At 35.6% G+C, this 26,175-nt stretch overlaps 1 protein-coding gene across 1 annotated transcript in view; it reads right to left on the bottom strand.

The window, feature by feature from the left end:
* Positions 1-10,817, bottom strand: part of LOC101887962 (apolipoprotein D) — a 33,106-nt gene extending 22,289 nt beyond the window's left edge. Inside the window, exon 1 of the mRNA XM_005183136.4 lies at positions 10,445-10,817. Within this exon, the coding sequence (XP_005183193.2) occupies positions 10,445-10,582 (138 nt within the window). The 5' untranslated portion in view covers positions 10,583-10,817. The remainder of the gene's footprint in view (positions 1-10,444) is intronic.
* Positions 10,818-26,175: the final 15,358 nt, after the last annotated feature.

Here is a 26,175-nt window from a genome sequence, read left to right on the forward strand (position 1 = left end):
TATCTCAAATGATGGTTGTGTCTCCGGTCGATGGCTTAGGGGTACATCAATAAATTCCTGGCGGTTATAGTAAACTGTTCGATATACCCGACTAGCTAGGCCGAAATTAAGTTTCACTTTGCAAACCGAGACTTTAGTTGGAAACTTTAGCGGTATAAACTGTGCAATTTCTTGTAAGTTTTCCGTCAAATATATGAGGAATGGGTTGAACTTAATGTTTTAAGTTGTAAAAATTTTTCTTTCCAGAAGAATTCGGTGAGGTTATGGATTGGTAGACAAGTTCCTGAGTCAGGGGTTGCTTGAAACGGCCACGTGTACTCAATTAAATGCGAAGAATCGTTAGGAACCAGCTTTCGTAACCTCAATACGAGTCCTGGTTTCCAAAAAAAATGGTGGTATGATAAGTGATTTCTCCGGAATTAAAATTGTAGGTAACACGTGGGCGTAAAATTTATGAATTCTGAAGAAGAAAAAAAAAAACAGATGATGTCACCATAATGATCCTTTCTAGGGGGGTTTCACTCGTAGTCCATTATCTTTTATAATTACCTGTTTGAATTTAAAGTTGTGTAGTTTTGAAATAAACTGTCCCAATATTCTTTCTTTATTTTTTTTGTATTAGACACAAAGTTGTTGCTTGGATAAAAAATTTGATGTGAACTCGATGATGGTGTTTAAAGAAGAGAATGTTAGAATGTATCACGACAATCACTAAACCTCCGCTACAAGCTGAGATCAGCTGATAAGCACGTATATATTGAATCAAGGTATGAAATTGTCATGTTATCGACTAGTGAAATGAGTTTGTGTGTACAGTACTATAGACTAGAGCATTATTGCGTTAAACTTTAACGATTTAGATAAACTTTCAAATTGTTTTAAAGAAATACGGCGATACTGGCATTACAAAACTCAACGTGCTTTTAAAACATTAAAAAATGTGAGAAGTTCGCCTTCTAAGAACACCATTAAGCGTTTATACGAAAAATTTTCGACTGGTAAGGCTCTTTCTAATCCGAAGAGGCTATATAAAAGTCGACCAAGGCGATCGGCCGAGAATATCGCTGCCGTACGAGTCAGTGTTGAGTGGTCCCCAAGAACATCCCAAAAACGCCGTTCTCAGCAGTTGGGCATGGCTCGGTCCACTTTACAACGGATTATTCGCATTGATTTGCATTTGTTCCCGTACAAAATTCAATTGACGCAAAGAATGTTGCCTGCGGACAAGCCTCGTCGTTTGGAATGGGCCCAAAGGTCCGTCGAAATGGGAAACCCTGTATCTAATATCAGATACAGCACAGAAATAACTCTGTCCATAATATTTGCCGAAATTGGATGGAATTTTTTAACCGATTTTTTCCATTTGGTGAAACTCGGTACCCATCAGCTGCTCCGATATTTTTTCTTAACTGAAGTTTTCTTCATCCCAAAGTCTTGTGGAACAATTTTATTGATTTCTTCCTTGTTCCTAGAGTTGATTTAAGGCACCTATGTTCCCTTATCCTCTTAGAACGAATAGTAATAACGAATATTCCTCATCGACAGACTAAAAATTTCCCAACAATGAGATCTGAAAAACAGCAGAAATTTCTTCTTAGAAAATTGTCTAGGCAAAACAAAATATAAAAAATGTAACAATTTTAGGAATTTCTTATTAATTTTTGTCATATAAAATATGGAAACTTTCACGGCTTGATGATGAGAAACAGCCAGCCAAGCAGTCAGTCAAAAGCATGTGCAGATCCTATTTAAGATTCCAAGCATGAGGCTGTTAAATTTCAGAATATTTGAAAATAGAAAGTGACCAATATTAAATTGTTCTGCAATAGCTGTCCATCATAGCGTCGGGCAGTCAGTCAGTCAGTCAGCCAGCCAGCCAACCAACAAGCTATGCAGCCAGTCAGGTCTTCTTTCTCTAATAAATCAATTTGGTAAGAAACACACACATAGCGACACTCTTGCAGACGCATAAACAAACTTTCTTCCGTCATCGGAGGCATCGCTTGGAGAATTGCAAGTCATATGTGAGCATGAATGTTGTTGGTGTGTGTGTGGTGGTTGTGTGATCAATGGTCGATAGAGCCAACATTCCAGGCATACAATGGATGGACGACGGAGCTGCTCAAATAGTCATATCCATCAATGTTTGAGCATTCTGTCTGGGACACTTGTAAAAATAAGTGAATGAGGAAGAGGACGAAGAAGAAGAAGAAGAAAAAAACAACAACACAGAATCATAAATTTGCCGATGAGAAATGAGAATGAATTTATTTGTACAGCGGTTGGAACGGCATGTGAATGAATAGTTTGTCAAATTGTGTTTTTAAATATTCCCAATGAGATCGATAGCCAGGCAGACAGAAAGAAAAAGCTAATCAAACAGAAGAACGTTCACACATTCATAGTATGATGCACGTTCGTCTGGATCACATAAAAAAGAGGAAGAAGAACAAAATAAATCGCAGTAAAATTCCAATTTCCAACACTTTGAAATAATCGAAATAGCTGTGTCATAGAAATTGCCAGTAATAAAATCAGCTGCTATCAATTTGTGTAGCCTAATCGGAGCGGTAACCTACAAAAAATAAATAAAAACAAAAGAGAAAAAACAACAATAATAACAATATTGGCAGCAGCACCCCATAAACATCTCATCAGTATGCAACACTTGTGACAAACATAACAGCAAACATCGCGCACATTTATCAGCTGCCACAATAACAAAAGCAACAATCACCAGCGTGAAATTCATTCTTTATACCCTACACCACATAGTGGTCAGGGTATTATGTCTTTGTGCATTTGTTTGTAACATGGAGAAGGAAACGAGATAGACCCATAGTTACTTTTGAGAACCTTCATAGAATCACTTTCTGAGTCGGACGAACCCTATTGAAATTGGTGAGAATCGGATCAAATTTAGATATAGCTCCCATATATATCTTCATCCGATTTCGGGTTAAATGTGCACCAAATGTCCACTATCAGTCCAAATTACCTGAATTTTGGCACACCCAACCGAGTTCGGCCTAGAAGCAAGTATATCAAATTTGGAGAAAATCGGTTCAGATATAGCTATAGCTCCCATATATATCTTTCATCCGATTTGGTGTTTAAGCCTCTCACATTCGTAATATGCACTCCACAAGAATGATATTTGGTACCGGATATAAGATACAGCCCAGAAATAGCTGCTTGTAACTTTATCGAAATCGGTTCAGATTTGGATATAGCTCCAATATATATCTTCATCCGATTTCGGGTTAATTGTGCACCAAATGGCCGATATCAGCCCAAATCACCAGTCTAGAAGCTAATACGTAAAATTTGGAGAAACCCGGTTCAGAGATAGCTATAGTTCGTAAAATGCACGATAGAATTAGATAGATTTTGATTTTGTACCAAATATCTCATAGAGCTCTGAAATGCCCTGTATAAACCTTTTTACGAGAGCTCTACTAAATATGCATAGTAGTGTAGGGTATCATATAGTCGGTCCCGCCCGACTTTTGAGCTTTCCTTACTGGTTTTATCATCCATAAGTGGTGATTGTGTCCAATGAGGGAACTCCGTGGAGAGTGCGAGTGCCAAGAATGGTGCACTTTTTATACCCTACACCACAAGGTGGTCAGGGTATTATGTCTTTGTGCATTTGTTTGTAACAGGCGAAAGGAAACGAGATAGACCCATAGTTCCTTTTGATGATCTGCATAGAATCACATTCTGAGTCGATTTATGCATGTCCTTCCGTCTGTCCGTCCGTTCGTCCGTCGATTTGTCCATGTATTTTTGTAAACAAAGTACAAGTCGCATTTATTGATCCAGATGAAATTTTGCACAGATCATTTGTTTGGCCCAAGGACGAACCCTATTGAAATTGGAGATAATCGGTCAAAATTTAGATATAGCTCCCATATATATCTTCGTCCGATTTGCCTTTTATTGTGCACCAAACGTGTAATAATAGTTCGAATAGTATGGAATTTTGCACGTACGATCAGATTGGACCTGAAAATAAGTATGCCAAATTTGATCGAAATCGGTTCAGATATAGCTATATCTCCCATATATATTGTTCATCCGATTTATCATATTTGTTACGCACAGACGTAATATGCACTCGGTAACAACGATATTTAGGGAAATATATCAAATACATCTCAGAAAAATCTTTGCCAAATTTTATCCAGATCGGTTCAGATTTGGATATAGCTCCCATATATAACTTCGTCCGATTTACCATTAATTGTGCACCAAACGTCTAATATCTGTCCAAATGGGATGGAATTTGGCACTTACGACCGAATTGAGTCTTGAAGCTAGTACGTCCGATTTGGTGAAGATCGGTTTAGATATAGCTATAGCTTCTATATATATTATTCATCCGATTTGTTATATTTGTTACCCACAACCGTAGTATGCACTCCGTAACAACGATATTCAAGGAAATATATCAAATACAGCTCAGAAATATCTTTGCCAAATTTTATCGAGATCGGTTCAGATTTGGATATAGCACCCATATATATCTTTATCCGATTTCAAATTAATTGTGCACCAAATGGGCAATACAATTCTGAATTTAAAAGATACAAATGCTTCGGCATATTTAGTCCTTGAACTTTAAATTATAATTATAATCATAGCGTGTATGATTGAATTCTCCCATAAAAACTTTTAATTGTTATGTGGAGCTCTAAATTAGCAAAGTGGTGTAGGGTATCATAAAGTCGGTCCCGCCCGACTTTAAGACTTTCTTTACTGGTTTAATATGCGGAACAAATCCAACATGGCGTTGAATTTCGGTTTGATATAACCTATAGAGGAAATTTGGCGCACGAGGGAATTCTTGGAGGATAGGCCCGAAAACCATATAAATTCTGTTTAGAATAAGATATTTAGAAAAACAATTCAGAAGGTATTACGCTCTTTGGCTGGTGACTAGTAAATATTCTGAGTACATTATGATTGTTAGCCCTCATATTGCGGTACCGTTCGAGTTAGTTTTTTTTTTGAAATTGGGGGTTCTGAAATCTTGAGAACATAAACTCCACAACAAAAAAAAAAAAAAAAAAAAAAAAAAAAAAAAAAACGAATAAACCCAGTAAAGAAGGGCCAAAAGCCGGACGCTGCCGAATTCATTATACCCTACACCACAAACATTTGCATCAATGTTGCTAACAAAAAAACGCAAAATTATTTCCAATTTTTTGATAAAATTTTACTCAGCCTTTTTTTGAGTTGATGCATGAAAGTAACATAAAATTTGGTTATAGGTAGAAAATGTAAAAAGGTGAAATATTCCGACAAAATTTCACTAAAGGTCTCAGAATAAATTGTAGATCTAGGTCTAGTAGATTTTAAGAAAATTACATTCGAAGTAAATACAATCAAAGTGGAAATGGTTTGCGTTGGTTTTTTGCTATAAATTTAACACGTTTTTTTCATTCTAAGCCGAAATCTACTATAATACTCAATTTTTATTTGGAGAGTGTCAAAGGGGGAAAAATTCTAGACTAAATTATACTATAAGTTTCTGAACAAAAGAAATGTGAAAACTTAACCGGGCGGGTCGAACTTTTAATACCTCCACCATTAACTAATGAAACATTCTTATTTATACATTCTTATTTAAAAGTACCTGAATTAAGACATATTCCACTTTAAACTGCAAATACAAGTGTGATCGGTTGGAGATCGGATAATAAAATAGGTGGAGCCGTTTCATGGGGGCCACACCAAAATAGGGACCTAAATTGAAAAAATTAAAACAATTCCGGGGGGAAATTTGACTAAGATCATCGAAATATCGGGAGGCACCGAAATATCGAATATGGGGGCTATATGAAAATGTGGAGCTATACATGCAATATTCCGCCACCGGAGCTAAAATCCATTACGAAAAAATACCAATTTTTATAGAAATTCATGAAAAAATGTGGTTAAAGCCATTAAAATACCGAATTTCGGGAGGTACCGTTATATGGGGGGCTATATGAAAACGTAAACTTATATAAACAATGTTTCGTCACCTGTTACGAACTTAAAAGAACAATTTTTAGACAAATCCTTGTATAAAACGTGTTCAAAGCCATCAACATTTGGGGACGTTCCGTTATATGAGGGCTATACCACCGATATATTTCATCATAAATCGATTTTCATTAAATTTGACGGAGACATTTTAATCTTTTTATATCAAATAACATTGCTATAGAGTGCATGATATCACTTCGAGAAGGATTGTATTGAAAAATATATATCGGAGCCGAGTTTCACAAAATGAAAACGTACTTCCCGAAATTCACTCTATTTGGGCTGATATTAGCCATTATTTGCACAATAAACCTGAAATCGGATTAAGGATATACAGGGTGAGATGAAAAAACTGCAACCCACTTCAGACTGCTGTCATTTCTAAGCCACTCTTCCGACAGCTGTTAAAATTATTCCAGTGACAGAATATTATATTGTTTACAAGCGTACAAAAGCATTTTGGTGAGAATTTTCCAGAAAAAAAGTTATTCGTGATGGAACTTAAGCGTGATAGTGTGATTTCTTTATATTTGGCGGGAAAACCACAAGTGGCTATCGTTAGAGCACTCTAGCATTTAAATGTGAATAAATCTTTTGTGTCTTGTACCATCGTAGCCCGACGTCAAGGCAGTGGACGGAAGAAAACAGCAACATCAGCAGAAATGGTTCGAAAAGTAAAGAAGCGACTTGACGAAACCCGCATCGCAGTGGTCGAAAAATGACTCGTAAGCTTAATATATCGAAATATTCCATTCGGCAAATATTGAAAAATGAGCTCGGTGTAAAGCCATTGAAATTTCAAAAAGTGCAAGAACTTCCACCGCATCAGAAAGAAAATAGACTCAAAAAAGTTAAAGATTGCTCCGCTTGGTCGAAAGTGGTGAACTGCCGAATTTGGTTTTCTCCGATGAGAAAACATTCGTTGTCCAGCAGTTTGTAAACAAACAAAATGATCGTATTTACTTGCCAAAGAGGTCGGCTGAAAATGTGCACCTTCGGTTGGCCACCAGAATTCAAGCGCCGCCCATGGTGACGGTGTGGGCCGCCATAACAGCCGATGGTCGCTCTCCGTGACATCAGAATAAATGCCGAATATTATCGTGAAAATATTCTGGAAGGTGTATTAAATTCTTGGACACGCAAATATTTTGGCCGCAAACCTTGGACATTCCAAGAGAACTCAGCAACATAGCACTCAGCACGCGCCGCACAAGAATAGTTACACAATGAGGTTCCTCGCTTCATTTCCAGTGCACAATGTCAACCAAAATCTTCGCATACCAATCCGTTGGACTATTGTGTCTGGAGTATTTTGAAAAGCAAGGTTGGCACTAAAAAATACCAAAGCAAGCGCTTCGCCGGGAATGGGCCAAAATACCGTAGAGCCATAATTCGTGCCAAAGGTGACCAATTCGAAGAAATCTAAACTTATTCTAAAATTTGATGCTATATCTGAAATTTTTTACTTTCATTCAATAAAATTAAAAAAAAATGTAAAAATTATGGCGTTTGACATTGTTGGAGTTTTTTTTTATCTCACCCTGTATATGAGAGGTGTTTCCGAGCTGTTACCAAATATCATTGTTGTCGAATGCATATTACGAATGTGAGGGACTAAAACACCAAATCGGATGAATCATATATATATGGGAGCTATAGCTATATCTAAACCGATTGTCCCCAAAATTCGGTTACATTCACCGAAATTCAGGACTTTTTACAGGTATTGGGCATTTGGTGAACAATTAACCCAAAATCGTTGGAGATATATAGGAGCTGTATTTAAATCTGATCCGATCAACTCCAATTTCAATAGGGTTCGTCCTTGGGCCAAACAAATATTGTTGAGAAAAATTTATTTCAATCGGATAATAGACGCGACCTGCATTTTGTTCACAAAAATACATTGACAGACGGACGGACGGACGGGTTGATTGTGCACCGATTGTGCATTGACCAATATCAGTCAAAATGCCCTGCATTTTGGCACATCCGACCGAATTCAGTCTAGAAGCAAGCACACCAAATGTTAAGTCCCTCACATTCATAATAATATTCACCCCACAATAATGATATTTGGTACCAGATATCTTTTAGAGTTCGGAAATACCTTTTACAAATTTTATCGAGATCGGCTCAGATTTGTATATATCCCATATATCTTTAATCTGATTTCAGGTTTATTGTGAAAATAATGGCTAATATCAGCCAAAATGGAGTGAATTTCGGGACGTACGTTTCCATTTGATGGATCTCGGTATATGTATTTCATATAAAGTGAAGGAGGTAACCAATATAGTGGTCGTAATATTTGTATCAAACTTATTTAGGTCCTATACGAAATGAACATTATTGGGCCAATCCTTCGGAACCTACTTCATGGAGGGTTAACCATTTGAATAATCATAACAGAAGTCAAAATATATTTTTGTAGTCGAACATTGGCTGAGGGTATACATCTGTCGGCAAAACCGACTGATACTTTTTAACTCGTTATATGCTGTTTTGTTATTTCGTTCACAGATAAAAACAAGTAAGCAAAGGCTACAGTCGAGCGGGGCCGACCGTTGAATACCCTACAACACTATAATAAACGATACAGTTTATATGGGCGAGATACTCAAAAGGATTCCAGAAGATATTGTGACAAATAATAAAAGAAAACCATCAGGTTTCGTTCTCTAATTTTCAAATAATAGCAACTTAAACTAATTTGCTCATTTCCAATTTATTGGTAGATGTTGCACGTAAATGGTCTTCCTAGATCTGGAACCAATATTTCCCAAAGACCTATAATCTCTCAGAAGTGGCAAAAGATTAACATTTATTATTGGTTTTTGACTGAAACGCATCTAGATGAGATACAGACATTTGACTATATTCTTCAACGAAATCAGCGTTAACGAAATAGTCAGAAGTGCGTCTTTCCTGTATTTGTGAATTCTCCAAAAAGTCACTGGAATGGACATTTTCGTATTTAGTCTACAAAAGTTGGCAAACAATTTCACACATTGATTATTTTTTGATGGCCATCCGAAACTTCTTGGCTTTTGTAATGTGCGGTAACCCCCATTCAAATGTGCGTGAGGATCGGACGATAATTACGACCTGCCGACAATTTTGCAGTTTTTTGGTCCATTTCAACCCCTAAATATATGGCGATCATCTCCAAAAAGAGTAGGCTTCTATTCTGACCCTCATCTTATCTCCATGGAAAATTTCGTAAGGATCGAGCCATAAATGCGATCTGTATATGATATCCTGATATCCTAACTACTTAGTTTTGTTAGCTGTAGAAATATTGTCAAATGTTTAATTCAAAATGAAAATATGCCAAAAATATAACAAAATTGAAAAAATATGAGAAAATTTTACAAAATCAATATTTTCATCTTTAGAGAGATATTTTTATGCGATTTTTTTGACGTTTTATGTTTCCTGCCAAGAGGCCATTCTGAATTAATGAGAACTGTCGAAATCAGTTCAGCCGTTCTCGACATATAAGAGATTTTTCAAGCATATCTTCTTTGATAAACATATATATCGCACATATTTTGCTATATATCCGTTTTGTTGGATGTTAACATCAATGTAAAGATCAGAAGTAACCTTGTCATGGCTTTGTGATTTCGCCGGGATTTAAAATATTCGCGGTTTAATGAAAAATTTTGAATTTTTTCAACACAAAAGATATGGTCTATTTTACCCGCTAAATATTATCCGATGACCACCCAAATTGGTAGGCTTCTTCCCCGCCCTAAACTCTAGCTACATGCGAAATTCCGCGTCGATTGGTTTATAATTGCGACCTGTATAGCTACTGCAAAATCCGACATTTTTTCAGTATTTGGTCCATTTCAACCCCTAAACATTTGGCGATCATCTCCAAAAGAAATAGGGTTCTATTCTGACCCCAGTCCCACCTCCATTCTAAATTTCGTGAAGATCGGGCCATAATTGCGACCTGTAGAGTGATTACAAATTAACATGGACAGACGGACAGACGGACGGACGGACGGACGGACATACATAGCTAGATCGACTCAGCTCGGCGAGCTAGGAAGATCCATATATACTTTCCTATGTGGGAAACCAATATTTCGAGGTGTTACATAATTTTTTGGCCAATCAAACTTATAATACCCCCAACACATAGTGTTGTAGGGTATAAAAACTAATCGTTCAAATTACACAGCGGCAGAGAAATCCAAAATTTTAGTTTAATTTGTTTAAAATATATATAAATCACTGACAAATTTAGTTGAATAAAAATTTTTAACTTTTTAAAATTTGTATTTATGCTCTACTTTTATTATTTTTGAATATATTGAAGGGAATTTTTGTTCGGTATTCTTTTTTTTAAGTGAAACGGTCGATGAAATTTCACTTGAAACTAACACAAACTTACATTAGGACAACGTTTCTTTAAATCGGTACGTTTCCTTGATGTGTAACTGTTGAAATTCATCCATGGATAACAGAGATCAAAACAAAAGATGGCTATGAGCAGGGCCATAACAACAAGGCGATATTCCGTGCGGATCATAACAGATGTTTTTATTTTTATTCGAGACACTTCCGGTTACGTGTTATTTAAATAACAAAAAGAATAATGAAATGAATAATGAAACATTGAATTTAAAACGAAAACAACTTTCTCGCTCCGTTCTATTCCGTCTTGTAATGTTTTCGTACTCTTCCGAATTTTATTGGATAAGCTGTTGCGTGGCGTGGCGTTCTGGTCTGTTTTGGAAACTAACAGAATCATTGTTGTCCGTTCGTTCTCCACCGCAGATTAAATTGTCGTCAATGGTTCTGCTTTTTGTTGCTGTTGTTGTTTCATTGCTAGAATCCGAATGAAAACGGATAAAACTTATCTGAAATGTGGCGCAACAGTAGCTAAATATGCAGCATAGGAAGTGCTACCATGTGAGTTTGTGTGCCTGTGTGTGAGACTGATATCAGCCGGAATGCTTAAGTGTTAGTGAATAAGTGTTTTCAACAACACATTATTACTTTTGTTGAGTAAAATTATTGTTATTATGTATTAAATTATTATTTTTTTAATATTTGTTTTTAAAAGAAATGTTGTAAGGGGAACTTGTTGGGGGGTGACAACTGAGGACCGAGTTACAATGGGAGAAATTTATTAAGGTACATAAAAGGAAACCGATAGCAACAACAGCACAAACATAATAAACATTCGATGTGACATTTTTTATACTCTCCACCATACATAGTATGGAGGGTGTATTAAGTTCGTCATTCCGTTTGTAACTCATCGAAATAATAATTTTAGACCCAACAAAGTATATATATTCTTGATCAGCGTAAAATTCTCTAGCCCTGTCCGCCTGTTGTAATAACGCTACAGTCAAAACGAATTAAGATAGGAAGCTAAAATTTTGCACAGATCTCTTTTTTGTCTGCAGGCAGGTCAAGTTCGAAGATGGGCTATATCGGTACATGATATCGTATAGCCCCCATATAACGGTACCCCCCGATATTCGGTATTTTGATGATTTTAATCACATTTTTCAACGGAATTGTCTGAAAATCCACACAAGGAGTTCCTTGTGGGTACTTTATACCTCGGAAGAGAATTATCTATTTAGGTCGACGATAAGGAGGAGGCCCAGGATATCGTATAGCCTCCATATAACGCTACCCCCCGATATTCGGCATTTTGATGATTTTAGCCACATTTTTCAACGGAATTATCTGAAATTACATACAATGAGTTCTTTGGGAGTACTTTACCCCCTGACAGCGAATTATCTATATAGGTCTATAGGTATATCCCCCATATAACGATATATCCAGATATTCGGTATTTGTATGATTTAGCCACATTTTCCAACGGAATTGACTGAAATTCTACACAAGAGGTTCCTTGTGACTACTTTACACGATATCGTATAGCCCCATATAACAGTACCCCTGATATTCGGTATTTTGATGATTTTAGACACATTTTTCAATGGAGTTATCTTAAAATCCACACAACAAGTTCCATGTGAGTACTTTACCCCCTGAAAGAGAATGGTCTATATAGGTCCACGATGTCGTATAGCCCCCATATAATTGTCTGCATTCTGCACAAGGAGTTATTTGTGAGTACTTTGCCCCCAGAAATAGATTTGTCTAAATAGGTCCACAATATCGTATATTCCCCATATATCGGGACCTTTAGATATTCGGTATTTTTAAGATTTTAACAGAATATTTAATGGATTTTTTTTTTGAAAATTTCCTAATTCGGCCCGGCCGAACTTAAAGCTTTTTAAATTGTTTTTTTTTTTTTGTGACACTTTATCCAAAAAATGTAAAGTGAGATTTTGACATAGAATTCAAACGTGTTCCACTTTAAATTACAAATACCAGTAAGACCGTTTGAACCATAAAGTGGGTGATACCGTTGTATGGGGGCCATACCAAGACGAGAACCTCCATAGACATTTTATACTTCAAGGATTATCATCTACCAAATCTTCTTAAATAACAAATTTGAAACAATTTCGTGGGTAATATGACTAAGATTATCAAAATACCGAGTATCTTTGGGAATCGTTATATGTGCGCAATAGGAAAATCTGGACCTACATTTTAAATGATCTGCCTCCTGAGTTAGAACTCATTATGAACAACAAATTATGAATAAAAATAATCAAAATACTGAATATTCGGAGGTATCGTTATATGGGCGGACACACTGGCATCGGGTCTATGACGAATATTTAGGTATGTTACAAATATTTTCGTCTTTGTCATGCTTCATAAATGATGCTTCGTTGGAGATTTTTGCCCGAACTCACACAAAGTACAGCTTTATACCTAAAATGAGTTTTTAATATATATGAATTTCTGGCGTTTAGGTAAAATTTAGATTTTAGACTCAGGACGTCTTCTAGAATTTTATTGTAAAGAATTCTGTAGAATATGTTCACTCATTACCATCCCGTTTAAATGCAGTTTTTCACTATATTTAAAAAAGGACCAAAAAGACCCCTTCCTTGACTCGCTTTAGGGTTAAATGTTACACAAATATTCTTCGAATTGTTATCTGTAATAGTCCCCAATCCGAAAATTTTGAAAAGTATGAAAGAGGGGGAACTTTTCCCCTCCATTTTAGTTACTTTGCGATGCACGCCTTCAAAACTCCAAAACTACGTGTATTTAAAATTTAACTCTATTTTCATAATCTGCTGGATTTCCAGTAATTATTTTTTGTTGCTCAGTGTATTGAGTATTTTTAATACCAAGACGTAAAACAGCTGCTGTAAACAGCTTTAAAACTCGTTATATAAGAGCCTTTCCAATTAGTGGACCTGAATCGAACATTTTATGCAAGGAAAAAACTGAATTACCGAGAACCCCAATTGTCCAATTTCATCTTATTTGGTTGGAAATTGTGACAAAATGACAAAATCCGAAAATCGGGAGGTATCGTTATATGGGCGCTATTCCAATTAGTGAACCTAAATCGAACATTCCTTGTGAGGGTTTTCAGCCAATTCCATTGAAAAATGTAGCTTAAATCATTAATCATAGCTTATGGGGATATACGATATCGTGGACCAATATAGATAACTAGCTGAACCCGGTGCGCTTCGCTACCCCTTTTGATTTTATATGCATTCAAAATTTTATTTACGAATATATGTTGGATAAAGAAAAACAAATTTAAAAATTAGAAAAAAAATATTGCACTAATTTAATGCGTTAATAAACAAAATCGTTACAAAAGCAGTAACATGACATGCATACACGAAGGGTTTGTCCTTTGGATTTATTTATTTCATAGCAAATACCAAGCGTGCAGGAAACTGCAATTTTTTTAAGTAGAGTGGCATTTCTATTGCAATTAGTGAATTCGAGATAGCAACATACTTTGCCGTAATAAGCGTATTTCAAATAAATTGTTGTGTTGTTTTTTAGTGTTAGCCTAAGGCGTTGTGGGTCAATGGTTCTTATTAAAATCATATCCCAATCTGATCCGATTTAAATATAATTTAAAAAAAAATACTTTTACACCAAACTCCGCCACACCTTTCATAATTCATTGAAATTGGTGCGTCAAATATGTGAAATCGGCCGAGAATATATATATATATATATGTATATATATATATATATATATATATATATATATATATATATATATGGGAGCTATATCCAAATCTTAACTAATTTCCAATTAATTTATCACATTTATTATCATAACCAAATTCCGCCACACATCCTGAATTTCATTGGAATCGGTCATATATATCGTGTTTGGTGCATAATATGTATGAAATCGGCCGAAATATATATGTTAGCTATATCCAAACCTCAACTGATTTCAATATAATTTGGCAATTTTTGCTGGTGCCAGATTTTGTCTCCCTCGCTTTGGGTGCATCAAATATGTGAAATCGGCTGAGTATATATTTGGGAGCTATAATCACATCTGAGCGTATTTGAATATAATTTGTCAAATTTATTTTTGTACCAAATTTAGCCACTCATGCCGAATTTCGTTGGAATCGGAAATACATATCGTGTATGGTGCATCAAATACATGAAATCGGTCGAAAATATATATGGGAGCTATATCCAAATCTGAACCGATTTCAATTTAATTTGACAAATTCATTTTGGCTCCCAATTCCGTTACTTATTTTAAATTTCATTACAATTGGAAATACATGTCGTGTTTGGTCCACCAAATACATGAAATCGGCCGAAAATGTATATGGGAGCTATATCCAAATCTGAACCGATTTCAATATAATTTGACAAATTTATTTTCGGATTAAATCCCGTCACACATTCCAAATTTCATTGAAATCGTACATTCATATTGTGTTTGAGGCATCAAATGAACGAAATCGGTCGAAAATATATATGGGAGCTATATCCAAATCTGAACCGATTACAATATAATTTGGCAAACTTATTTTTGTTCCAAATTCCGTTACGTATTCCAAATTTGGAGACTGTGTCTTCAACCAATCAATAGATATGTGCATATAAAGTTCCAAGTGGAAATTCAGTTCCAAGTGGAAATTCAAAAATGTATATAGCCTATGTTACTTTCAGGCGATGTTGCAGTATATATGGACATTTTCAGGAAAATCTATTCAGCGGTTTTCGAGTCCATAAATTACAAACAAACAAACAAACATACAAACATTTTCCTTTTTATAGATATAGATTCTTTTCTCGGGGGCAAACTTCTCAGAAGGAACTCTTTGTGAGGATTTTCAGACAATTCCATTGAAAAATTTAGCTACAATCATTAAAATACCGAATATTGGGAGGAGATATACGATATCGTGGACCAATATAGATAATTCTTTTCCCGGGGGCAACCTTCTCAGAAGGAACTCTTTGTGAGGATTTTCAGACAATTCCATTGAAAAATTTAGCTACAATCATCAAAATACCGAATATCGGGGATACCGTTATATGGGGAATAAACGGTATCGTGGACCAATATAGACCATTCTCTTCCGTGGGGCAAACTTCTCAGAAGGAACAACTTGTGAGGATTTTCAGAAAATCCTACAACCATCAAAATACCGAATATCGGGAGTTGGGTCTAAAATGCTTATTGCGAGGAATTAGAAACGGAATAACGAAGTTACTATTCACTACATAGTATGCTGGAGAGAATAAACATTTATAATGATATTCAATTTTTGGAAAAGATTAATGAAATAAAATGTTGTGTGTGAATGTGGAACAGAGAATATCTCTTTTATAAGCAGTGCCTCTTTCTATTATCATCAGTGTACTTATTTAAATTATCCCCAGTGTTCTTCCACCACTGCCTTACAATCGCATTACCATTTGCTTTGGTATCACAACTACTAAAACGTCTGTTTTTAATCACTGTGAATTACTTGGGGAGTACTGTGGGGCCACATCCACTTATGGTGGTGGTGGAGGAGAGCGTACATGGCACGCGGCTTATCAGCGTTATAATAAAACAAAAAAATATTGCAACTTTAAGAAATTACAACTACCACAAACAACCACAAAATGAAAATGAAAGACAGAATTGAAATCACACATTCCCGATGCCATCCGCAACATCTAATGGTGGCTGCTAAGCAAAGTACATTTATGGGTGATGGCGTCGCCGCCGATGAGTAGAGTACTTTTGTGGCATGTGCGCTTAGATTTTCCTGCAACTTCTTCTGCTTCTTTTTGGTTGTCTTTTGAGTGGCGCTGCATATCATTCGCACTATGGTATTTTCTTGGGGCACATAGCCAAGTTACTATTTTTAGATAAATATGCACCGCGTTTCTTCGTGAAATGAAGCTGGAGGAGAAGTGATGTTGTTGGAGTAAATAGGACCACGTATGCAGTGCCACCATTCGTTGTGCACATTCTTGTACTTCATTCGCACTGGCACTGATGCATTAAAAGTGCGAACGCACATACAACGGGTAACCCTAGAGAAAGGTTAATGTCTCTATTTCGGAGGAGAATATGTATTTGGGGCATTGATGATGGCTTGCTGGTCATATCTTCTTCCTCTGCTCTTACACGCTCATGTTCTGGCGATAATTCTTTTTAACGACTTTGCTGCTCTGATTGTGTTTTGATGTGTGTTTGGACGTTTGAGTAAAATGTTGACAAGAGCAATAAACACATTACATTTTATGGAAATTTTGGAAAATGTCAAAACTCCCAAATACACATGTTGACAAATGGACTAAATGACAGTTTAGATGGGATTTTTATTGTTTTATTTTTTGAAGAAAAGGAAAACATGAATGATGACACTGACAATAGTCACTCAAAGATAAATCTATATTGAAATGGTTTTCAGAGGTTTTCATTCCTGCAAATATTGAATTAGAGTTTTTCTGGTAAAGAAGTCTAGAAGCTTATATATATAGGAGGTTATATATATAAAGTTTCAATACGAAATAGCACTTAAAATATATTTAAATAATCGAGCATTGGATGAGGGTAAATATCTGTGGACAAAACCGACTGATACTTGTTAACTTGTTTTTTATTAAATACACAAAAAAACCATAGAAGTTTCGACATTTTTATACCCTCCACCATACTATAGAGGGTATATTAACTTTGTCATTCCGTTTGTAACTCCTCGAAATACTCATATCAAACCCAACAAAGTATATATATTCTTGATCAGCGTAAAATTCTAAGTCGATTTGGCGATGTCCGTCTGTCTGTCTGTCTGTCTGTCCGTCTGTCTGTCCGTCTGTCTGTTGTAATCACGCTATCTTTCGAATGAATTGAGATAGGTGGCTAAAATTTTGCACTCATGTTTATTTTTCCAGTAGGCAGGTTAAGTTCGTAAATGGGCCATGAAGGTCCACGTTTTCATATAGCCCCCATATAACGGTACCTCCCTATATTCGATATTTTGATGATTTTAGCGACATTATTCACGGGAATTGTTTCAAATTTGGTATTTGAAGTTCAAAATGGATACTACACCCTAAGACGGAAAATTATCCGTGCAGGTCCACGTCTTGGTATAGCCCCCATATAACGGTACCTCCCGATATTCGGTATTTTGATGATTTTAGCGACATTATTCACGGGAATTGTTTCAAATTTGGTATTTGAAGTTCAAGATGGATACTACACCCTAAGACAGAAAATTGTCTGTGCAGGTCCACGTCTTCATATAGCCCCATATAACGGTACCTCCCTATATTCGGTATTTTGATGATTTTAGCGACATTATTCACCGGAATTGTTTTAAAATTAGTATTTGAAGTTCGTTATGGGAACTACAGTCTGTGGCAGAAAATTGTCTGTGCGGGTCCAGGTCTTCGTATAGCCCCCATATAACGGTACCTCCCTATATTCGGTATTTTGATGATTTTAGCTACATTATTCACCGTTTATTTCAAGTTTCGAATTTGAATATGGTAGTGGCTTATGACAAACAATGCCTATGTATGTCCACGTCGTATAGACCCCAAAATAACGGCTATATTCGGAATTTTTAAAATTTTAACAGAATTTTTTAAGGATTTTATTTTTTGAAAATTTCCAAATTCGTTGCAAATGGTGGAGGGTATTAAAAGTTCGGCCCGACCGAACTTACTGCTTTTTAACTTGTTTGAAGTTTACAATTACGATTCCTTGGAATTCTTGAATTTTATGTACATACAGGGTGAGATAAAAAAACTGGAACAAAGTCAAACTCCATAATTTTTACATTTTTTTTTTTTTCAAATTTTATTGAATGAAAGCAAAAAATGTCGGAAATAGCATCAAACTTTAGAATAAGTTTAGATTTGTTCGAAGTGGCACAAATTATAACCTTCAAATGGCCTATGAAACCGTCACACGCTGCCCGAATGTTGCTCTACGGTATTTTTCCGAATGTTGCTCTACGGTATTTTTCCCGGCGAAGCGCTTGCTTGAGTTGATCGACACTTTGGTATTTTTTAGTGCCAACCTGGCTTTCCAAAATACTCCAGACACAGTAGACCAACGCATTGGTATCCGGAGTTTTTGATGGCCATTTGCGCTGGAAATGGAGCGAAGAACCCCTTTTTGTAACCATTCTTGGGTGGCGCGTGCTGAGTACGATGGTGCTGAGTCTTGTTGGAATGTTCAAAGTCTGCGGCCAAAATGTTTGCGTGCCTAAGGCTTCAATACACCCTCCAGAATATTTTGGCGATAATATTCGGCATTTATTCTGATGCCACGGTCGATTAATACGAGCGGAGAGCGATCATCGGCTTTTTCAACATCCACACAATCACCATGACTGTCGCTTGAGTTCTGGTGGCCAAACGAAGGTGCACATTTTCAGTTGGCCTCTTTGGCAAGTAAACACTATCATTTTGTTTGTTTACAAACTGCTGGACAACGAATGTTTTCCTATCGGAGAAAACCAAATTCGGCATTTCACCACATTCGGCCAACCGAAGCAACTCTTTAGCTCTCTTGAGTCTTTTTTTTCCGTTGCGTTGTAATTCTTGCACTTCTTGGAATTTCAATGGCTTTACCCCAAGCCCATTTTTCAATATTTGCCGAATGGAATATTGCGATATGTTCAGCTCTCTATCCATTTTTCGGCCACTGCGAAGCGGGTTTCGTTGAAGTCGCTTCTTTACTTTTCAAACCATTTCTGCCGATGTTACTGTTTTCTTCCGTCCACTTCCTTGACGTCGGGCTACGCTACCAGTATCACGTTAACGAGCGATGGTACGAGACACAAAAGATTTATTCACATTTAAATGCTGGAGTGCTCTAATGATAGCCACTTGTGGTTTTCCAGCCAAATATAAAGGAATCACACTATCACGCTTGCATTCCATTACAAATAATTTTTTTTCTGGAAAATTCTCACCAAAATGCTTTTGTACGCTTGTAAACAATATAATGAGCTGTCACTGGAATAATTTTAAAAGCTGTTGGACAAGTGGCTTAGAAATGACAGCAGTCTGAAGTGGGTTGCAGTTTTTCCATCTCAACCGCAGTATTTCGGGCTATGTTACAGACAACAATACGAGGATTATTTTGGTTAAAAAATCTTAACACTAAATGGAGTCATAAAAGGGGTCCTTCTGGGGTTTTATAAATAAAACTAAAAACCCCTTTAAACGTCTTCAATCTTATTTATATATAACAGAGTAGTGAAATAACTGACTGGAAAGCAACGGTCAGTCGAAACAGCTAAAGCTAGAGTCTTGAAATTTTGGACGAGTGTCAGTATTGGTGAGTAGGCGTGTGATGATGCTGGGTTTCTGGAAGTTCGAACTGAAAGGTTACAAAAAGTATTAACATGTACTGAAAATTGAAAACTTTGTATTGCACAATCGGAATGAGGTAGAATTCTAAAATTTGGAATGAGAGTTACTGATGGATTTTAAGGTAGATGTACCAAATGGTTTTTGAAATTCGAAATTTTAGGTTAGGAAAAGTTCTAAAATGGTACTAAACTTCTAAAATGGAATCATTCGGTATTATGTGAATGGATAAAACAAAACACTTGCAAGTTAGTATGAGAATAAAGGTTGAAAAGTGAATTTGATATATGGATGTGGTTTTGTAAATGTGTACAAGTGTGCGAATTGTACTGAATGATACTAAAATTGGAACTGGTTGGTTAGGGGGAACGCATGAGCTGGAATTTTGTAAATTTTGTATTTGGGTCCCTGTGGGTTGTGGGTTGTGAAAAGAGGCGATTTTGGAAATTCGTAATACAAATGCACGAAAAGTGTATTGGATGAACAATGCTTGAAATATTAAATTTGGTGTTTGAAATATGAATTAGGGTCGCCGGTCATATATACGTATGAAAGTTGTTTTGGAAATGTGTACTATGATTTACCAAAAATACTGAATAGTACTACATTTGGTACTAGGTGAATAAATATGAATACTATTCTGAAAATTGATATTTAGATTACTAATGGTAAAAAAAAAATTCTCAAATTTGGTATTGAGGTCTCTGTTGTTATTTGGAATTGAGATATGGAGGTGGTTTTGGAAATATATACTATACTACCTGAACCCGGTGCGCTTCGCTACCCCTTTTGATTTTATATGCATTCAAATAATATATTCAAATATATAAGATATTCAAATATATGTTGGTTAAAAAAAAAAACAAATTTAAAAATTAAAAAAAAAAAAAAAATTGTTGCAATACTTTAATGTGTAAATAACCAAAACCATTAGAAAAGCAGTAACATGACATACATACACGAAGGGTTTGTCCTTCGGATTTATTTATTTCATAGCATATACCAAGCGTGCAGTAAACTGCAATCTTTTGAAGTTGAGTGGCATTTCTATTGCAATTAGTGAATTCGAGATAGCAACATGCTTCGCCGTAATAAGCGTATTTCAAATCAATTGTTGTGTTGTTTTTTAGTGTTAGCCTAAGGCGTTGTGGGTCAATGGTTCTTATTAAAATCATATCCCAATCTGATCCGGTTTAAATATAATTTTAAAAAAATTACTTTTACATCAAATTCCGCCACACCTTTCATATTTCATTGAAATTGGTGCGTCAAATATGTGAAATCGGCCGAGAATATATATATGGGAGCTATATTCAAATCTTAACTAATTTCCAATTAATTTGTCACATTTATTATTGTAACCAAATTCCGCCACACATTCTGAATTTCATTGGTACCTCAACTGATTTCAATATTATTTGGCAATTTTTTCTGGTGCCAGATTTTGTCTCTCTCGCTTTGGGTGCATCAAATATGTGAAATCGGCTGAGTATATATATGGGAGCTATAATCAAATCTGAGCGTAATTGAATATAATTTGTCAAATTTATTTTTGTACCAAATTTAGCCACTCATGCCGAATTTCATTGGAATCGGAAATACGTATCTTGTTTTGTGCATCAAATATGTGAAATCGGCGGAAAATATATATGGGAGCTATATCCAAATCTGAACCGAATTTAATATAATTTGACTAATTTATTTTCTAATCAAAATCCCGTTACATATTCCAAATTTCTTTGGAATCGAACATACATATCGTGTATGGTGCATCAAATACATGAAATCGGTCGAAAATATATATGGGAGCTATATCCAAATCTGAACCGATTTCAATTTAATTTGACAAGTTCATTTTGGCTCCCAATTCCGTTACTTATTTTAAATTTCATTACAATTGGAAATACATATCGTGTTTGGTCCACCAAATACATGAAATCGGCCGAAAATATATATGGGAGCTATATCCAAATCTGCACCGATTTCAATATAATTTGACAAATTTATTTTCGGATCAAATCCCGTCACACATTCCAAATTTCATTCGAATCGAACATTCATATTGTGTTTGAGGCATCAAATGAACGAAATCGGTCAAAAATATATATGGGAGCTATATCCAAATCTGAACCGATTACAATATAATTTGGCAAACTTATTTTTGTTCCAAATTCCGTTACGTGTTCCAAATTTGAAGACTGTATCTTCAACCGATCACTAGATATGTGCATATAAAATCTAAATTTTTGGGAGGTACCTCCGATTCTGATGCTATATCTCCAGTTCCAAGTGGAAATCCAAAAATGTATATAGCCTATGTTATTTTCAGGCGATGTTGCAGTATATATGGCAATTTTCAGGAAAATCTATTCAGCAGTTTTCGAGTCCATAAATTACAAACAAACAAACAAACATACAAACATTTTCCTCTTTTATAGATATAGATTTGTACGAAATGATTGAATGGTTCTAAATTTGACATTAGGTTAAGGAATATCTATACAATTCTGAAATTTAATGTTCAGATAATGGATGGTATCCGTGTTTCCGATTTGGCAGTGATTTGGAAATACGTCCAATGTTTGTACGAAAAGTACTGAATGATATTAAATTTGGCATTGGGTGAAGGTATACGGCTGGAATCCTCAAATTTGATATTAAGGTCCATATTGGTATCTTGAATTGAGATTTGGAGGTTGTTATGGAAATGTGTACTATAATTGTATGAAATGTACTAAATAGTACTAAATTGGGTATTCGGTGAAGGGATACGCCTTGAACCCTAAATTTAATATTGAAGTCCCTGTTGATATCTGGGAGGTGGTTTGAAAATATGAAATATACGAAAAGTACTAAATGGTACTAAATTTGATAGTGGGTAAAGGAATAGAGCTGAAAATCTGAAATTTGATATATATGCCACTGCTGGTGTCTGTAGTTGAGAGAAGCAACTGGTTTTGAAACGTACTATGATTGTTTGAAAAGTACTAAATTTGGCATTGGAAAGAGCTGAAATCCGAAAATTGTTGTGGTGTCAGTAGTTGAGAGAAGGAGGTGGCTTTTGAATTTCGTACTATAAATGTTCTAAAATTGAAAAATGCTACAAAATGCCTCGTTTTGTTTTGGGATAGAGAGGGATTTCTGAAATTTTGTATCGATTTATAGATTGGAAAGAAGGAGGTGGTTTTGGACATGCGAAGCATAACTATATGAAAAGTGTGGTAATATATTTGGGATTGGGTCTTAGGATAGAGCTTGAATCCCATAATTTGATATTGAGGTCACTGTTGGTTTCTAGAATTTAGATATGCTGATGGTCGATTTCTATACAATACGCCACACTGTGGTAGAGGGTATCATGTCTTTGTGTATCTGTTTGTAACATGCAGAATTAAACAAAATGTACCTATAGTTTCTTTTGATGATCTTCATAGAATCAATTTCTGGTCAATTTATGCATGTCCGCCTGTCTGTACATTTGTTTGGAAATCTTCCACAAATCATAAATATTGAGAACCAAATCAATAATATCAGCCCAGTTTTGTCACATACAACCTTATTCTGAATTTCGCACATTCAATTTTATTTATTCTAGAAGAAAATCCGTCGTTTTTTGACACTCGGTTCCCATATATCTATTGCTTCGATATTTATTGTTATACCTTCCACCATTGAATGGACGGTATATTTAGTTTGTCATTCCGTTTGTAACACCTCGAAATAACATTTTCGATCCCACAAAGTATATATATTCTTGATCAGCATAAAATTCTATGTCGATATAGCGACGTCCGCCCGTCTGTGGAATTTACCCTAGCTTCCGAACGAAATGAAGTAGATTGATAAAATTTTACTTAAATGTATATTATGTCTGCATGACTTTTGGTATTGAAAATGGGTCATGTAGGTCCACGTCTTCGAATAGCTCCCCTATAACGGTACTTTGTTGATTTAAGCGACATTATTCACCGGAATTGTTTCAAATTTGGTATTTGAAGTTCGTAATGGATACTACAGCATATGACAGGAGTTTGTCTGACCAGGTCCACGTCTTCGTATAGCCCCCATATAACGGTACCTCCCGATATTCGGTATTTTGATGCTTTTAGCGACATTATTCACCGGCATTGTTTAAAATTTGGTATTTGAAGTTCGTAATGAATACTACAGCCTAAGACAAAAATTGTCTGTGCTGATCCACGTCTTAGTATAGCTCCCATATAACGGTACCTTCCGATATTCGGTATTTTGATGATTTTAGCGACATTATTCATCGGAATTGTTTCAAATTTGGTATTTGAGGTTCGTAATGAATACTGCAGCCTAGTGTCTGTGCAGGTTCACATTTTACACATTTTAGTATAACCCCCATATAGGAGTACCTCCCTATATTGATGATTTTAGCTACATTGTTCACCAATTTCTTTTTTTTTTCAAGTTTCGCATTTGAATATTGTAATGGCTTATGACAAAAATTGCCTATGCAGCTCCTTGTCGTCATTTAGACCCTAATATGACGGCTACATTTGGTATTTTAAAGAATTTAACAAAATTTTTAACGGATTTTATTTTTTTTTTTGAAAATTGCCAAATTCGTTTCAAATGGTGGATGGTTTTAAAAAGTTCGGCCCGGCCGGACTAACAGCTTTATTACTTATTTAATATAATCCTTCTCGAAGTCATATTATGCACCCTCTAGCAATGTTATTGGTGACATGAAATTTTGTAGAATATTTCTACTTGCCACGATCGCGGTTAAAAAGAGTTTTAACCACATTTTGACATAAAAAAAAAACAAGTTAAAAAGCAGTAAGTTCGGCCCGGCCGAACTCCACCATTTGCAACGAATTTGGAAATTTTTAAAAAATAAAATCCTTAAAAAATTCTGTTAAAATTTTAAAAATTCCGAATATAGCCGTTATATTGGGGTCTATACGACGTGGACATACATAGGCATTGTTTGTCATAAGCCATCACCATATTCAAATTCGAAACTTGAAATAAACGGTGAATAATGTAGCTAAAATCATCAAAATATCGTATATAAGGAGGTGCCGTTATATTGGAGCTGTGCGAAGACCTGGACCAGCATAGACAATTTTCTGTCACAGGCTGTAGTTCCCATAACGAACTTCAAATACCAATATTGAAACAATTCCGGTGAATAATGTCCCTAAAATCATAAAAATACCGATTATAGGGAGGTACCGTTATATGGGGGGTATACGAAGACGTGGACCTACATGGCTCATTTTTTTCACTTAGGATGTAGTATCAATTACGAACTACGAATACCAAATTTGAAACGATTCCGGTATATAGTGTCCCTAAAATCATAAAAATACCGAATATAGGGAGGTACCGTTATATGGGGGCTATACGAAGACGTCGACCTGCACAGACAATTTTCCGTCTTAGGGTGTAGTATCCATTTTGAACTTCAAATACCAAATTTGAAAAAATTCCCGTGAATAATTTCGCTAAAATCATCAAAATACCGAATATAGGGAGGTACCGTTATATGGGGGCTATATGAAAACGTGGACCTACATTGCCCATTTACGAACTTAACCTGCCTACTGGAATAATAAACATGTGTGCAAAATTTTAGCCCTCTATCTCAATTCATTCGATAGATAGCGTGATTACAACAGACAGACGGACAGACAGACAGACGGACATCGCTAAATCGACTTAGAATTTTACGCTGATCAAGAATATATATACTTTGTTGGGTTTGACATGAGTTTTTCGAGGAGTTACAAACGGAATGACAAAGTTAATATACCCTCCATAGTATGGTGGAGGGTATAAAAACTGAAGTGGTCTACCCACCATATGATCACTTCTATTAGGAGCTTGTCACATGCCATACCTAACCATTGAGGGATTATACAAAACAAATGGTCTGAAGTAATCCAAAGAGTTTTTCATTAATCATAGCTCTATCTTAAATCTTGAGCAAACTAAAAAAACCCTAAACCATCATGTTCTAGTATATTCTTAAGGTTTCAATGGACTCACTGTTCCCAAAGGTAATTTCCCTCATAATAAAATCCACACCAACCAAAGTTATGCACATGCAAACACACATGCACATGTAAATACTGTTTTGACATCTGAAAAGTTCAACTATCTGCAGACTACTAATCCAAAAATTTACATTCAAATTAAAATGCAATATGCTCTGCCAATAACAATAATAACAACAAATTTAATAATATCAAAAATTTTAAAATAGCCTCCTGTTTGATATTAAAAGCTAAATGGCATTTGACTTTTGCACGTATGCTCTGTCGAAATTAAGTACCCTGCACTTGACTCCAAAATACTCCCAACAAAATAATTGTGTGAGAGTGTGTGTGTGTGTGTGTTGTGTACAAATTCGCATCT

Source organism: Musca domestica, unplaced genomic scaffold (assembly GCF_030504385.1).
Source record: "Musca domestica strain aabys unplaced genomic scaffold, Musca_domestica.polishedcontigs.V.1.1 44, whole genome shotgun sequence".
In the NCBI taxonomy this organism is placed as follows: Eukaryota; Metazoa; Arthropoda; class Insecta; order Diptera; family Muscidae; genus Musca; species Musca domestica.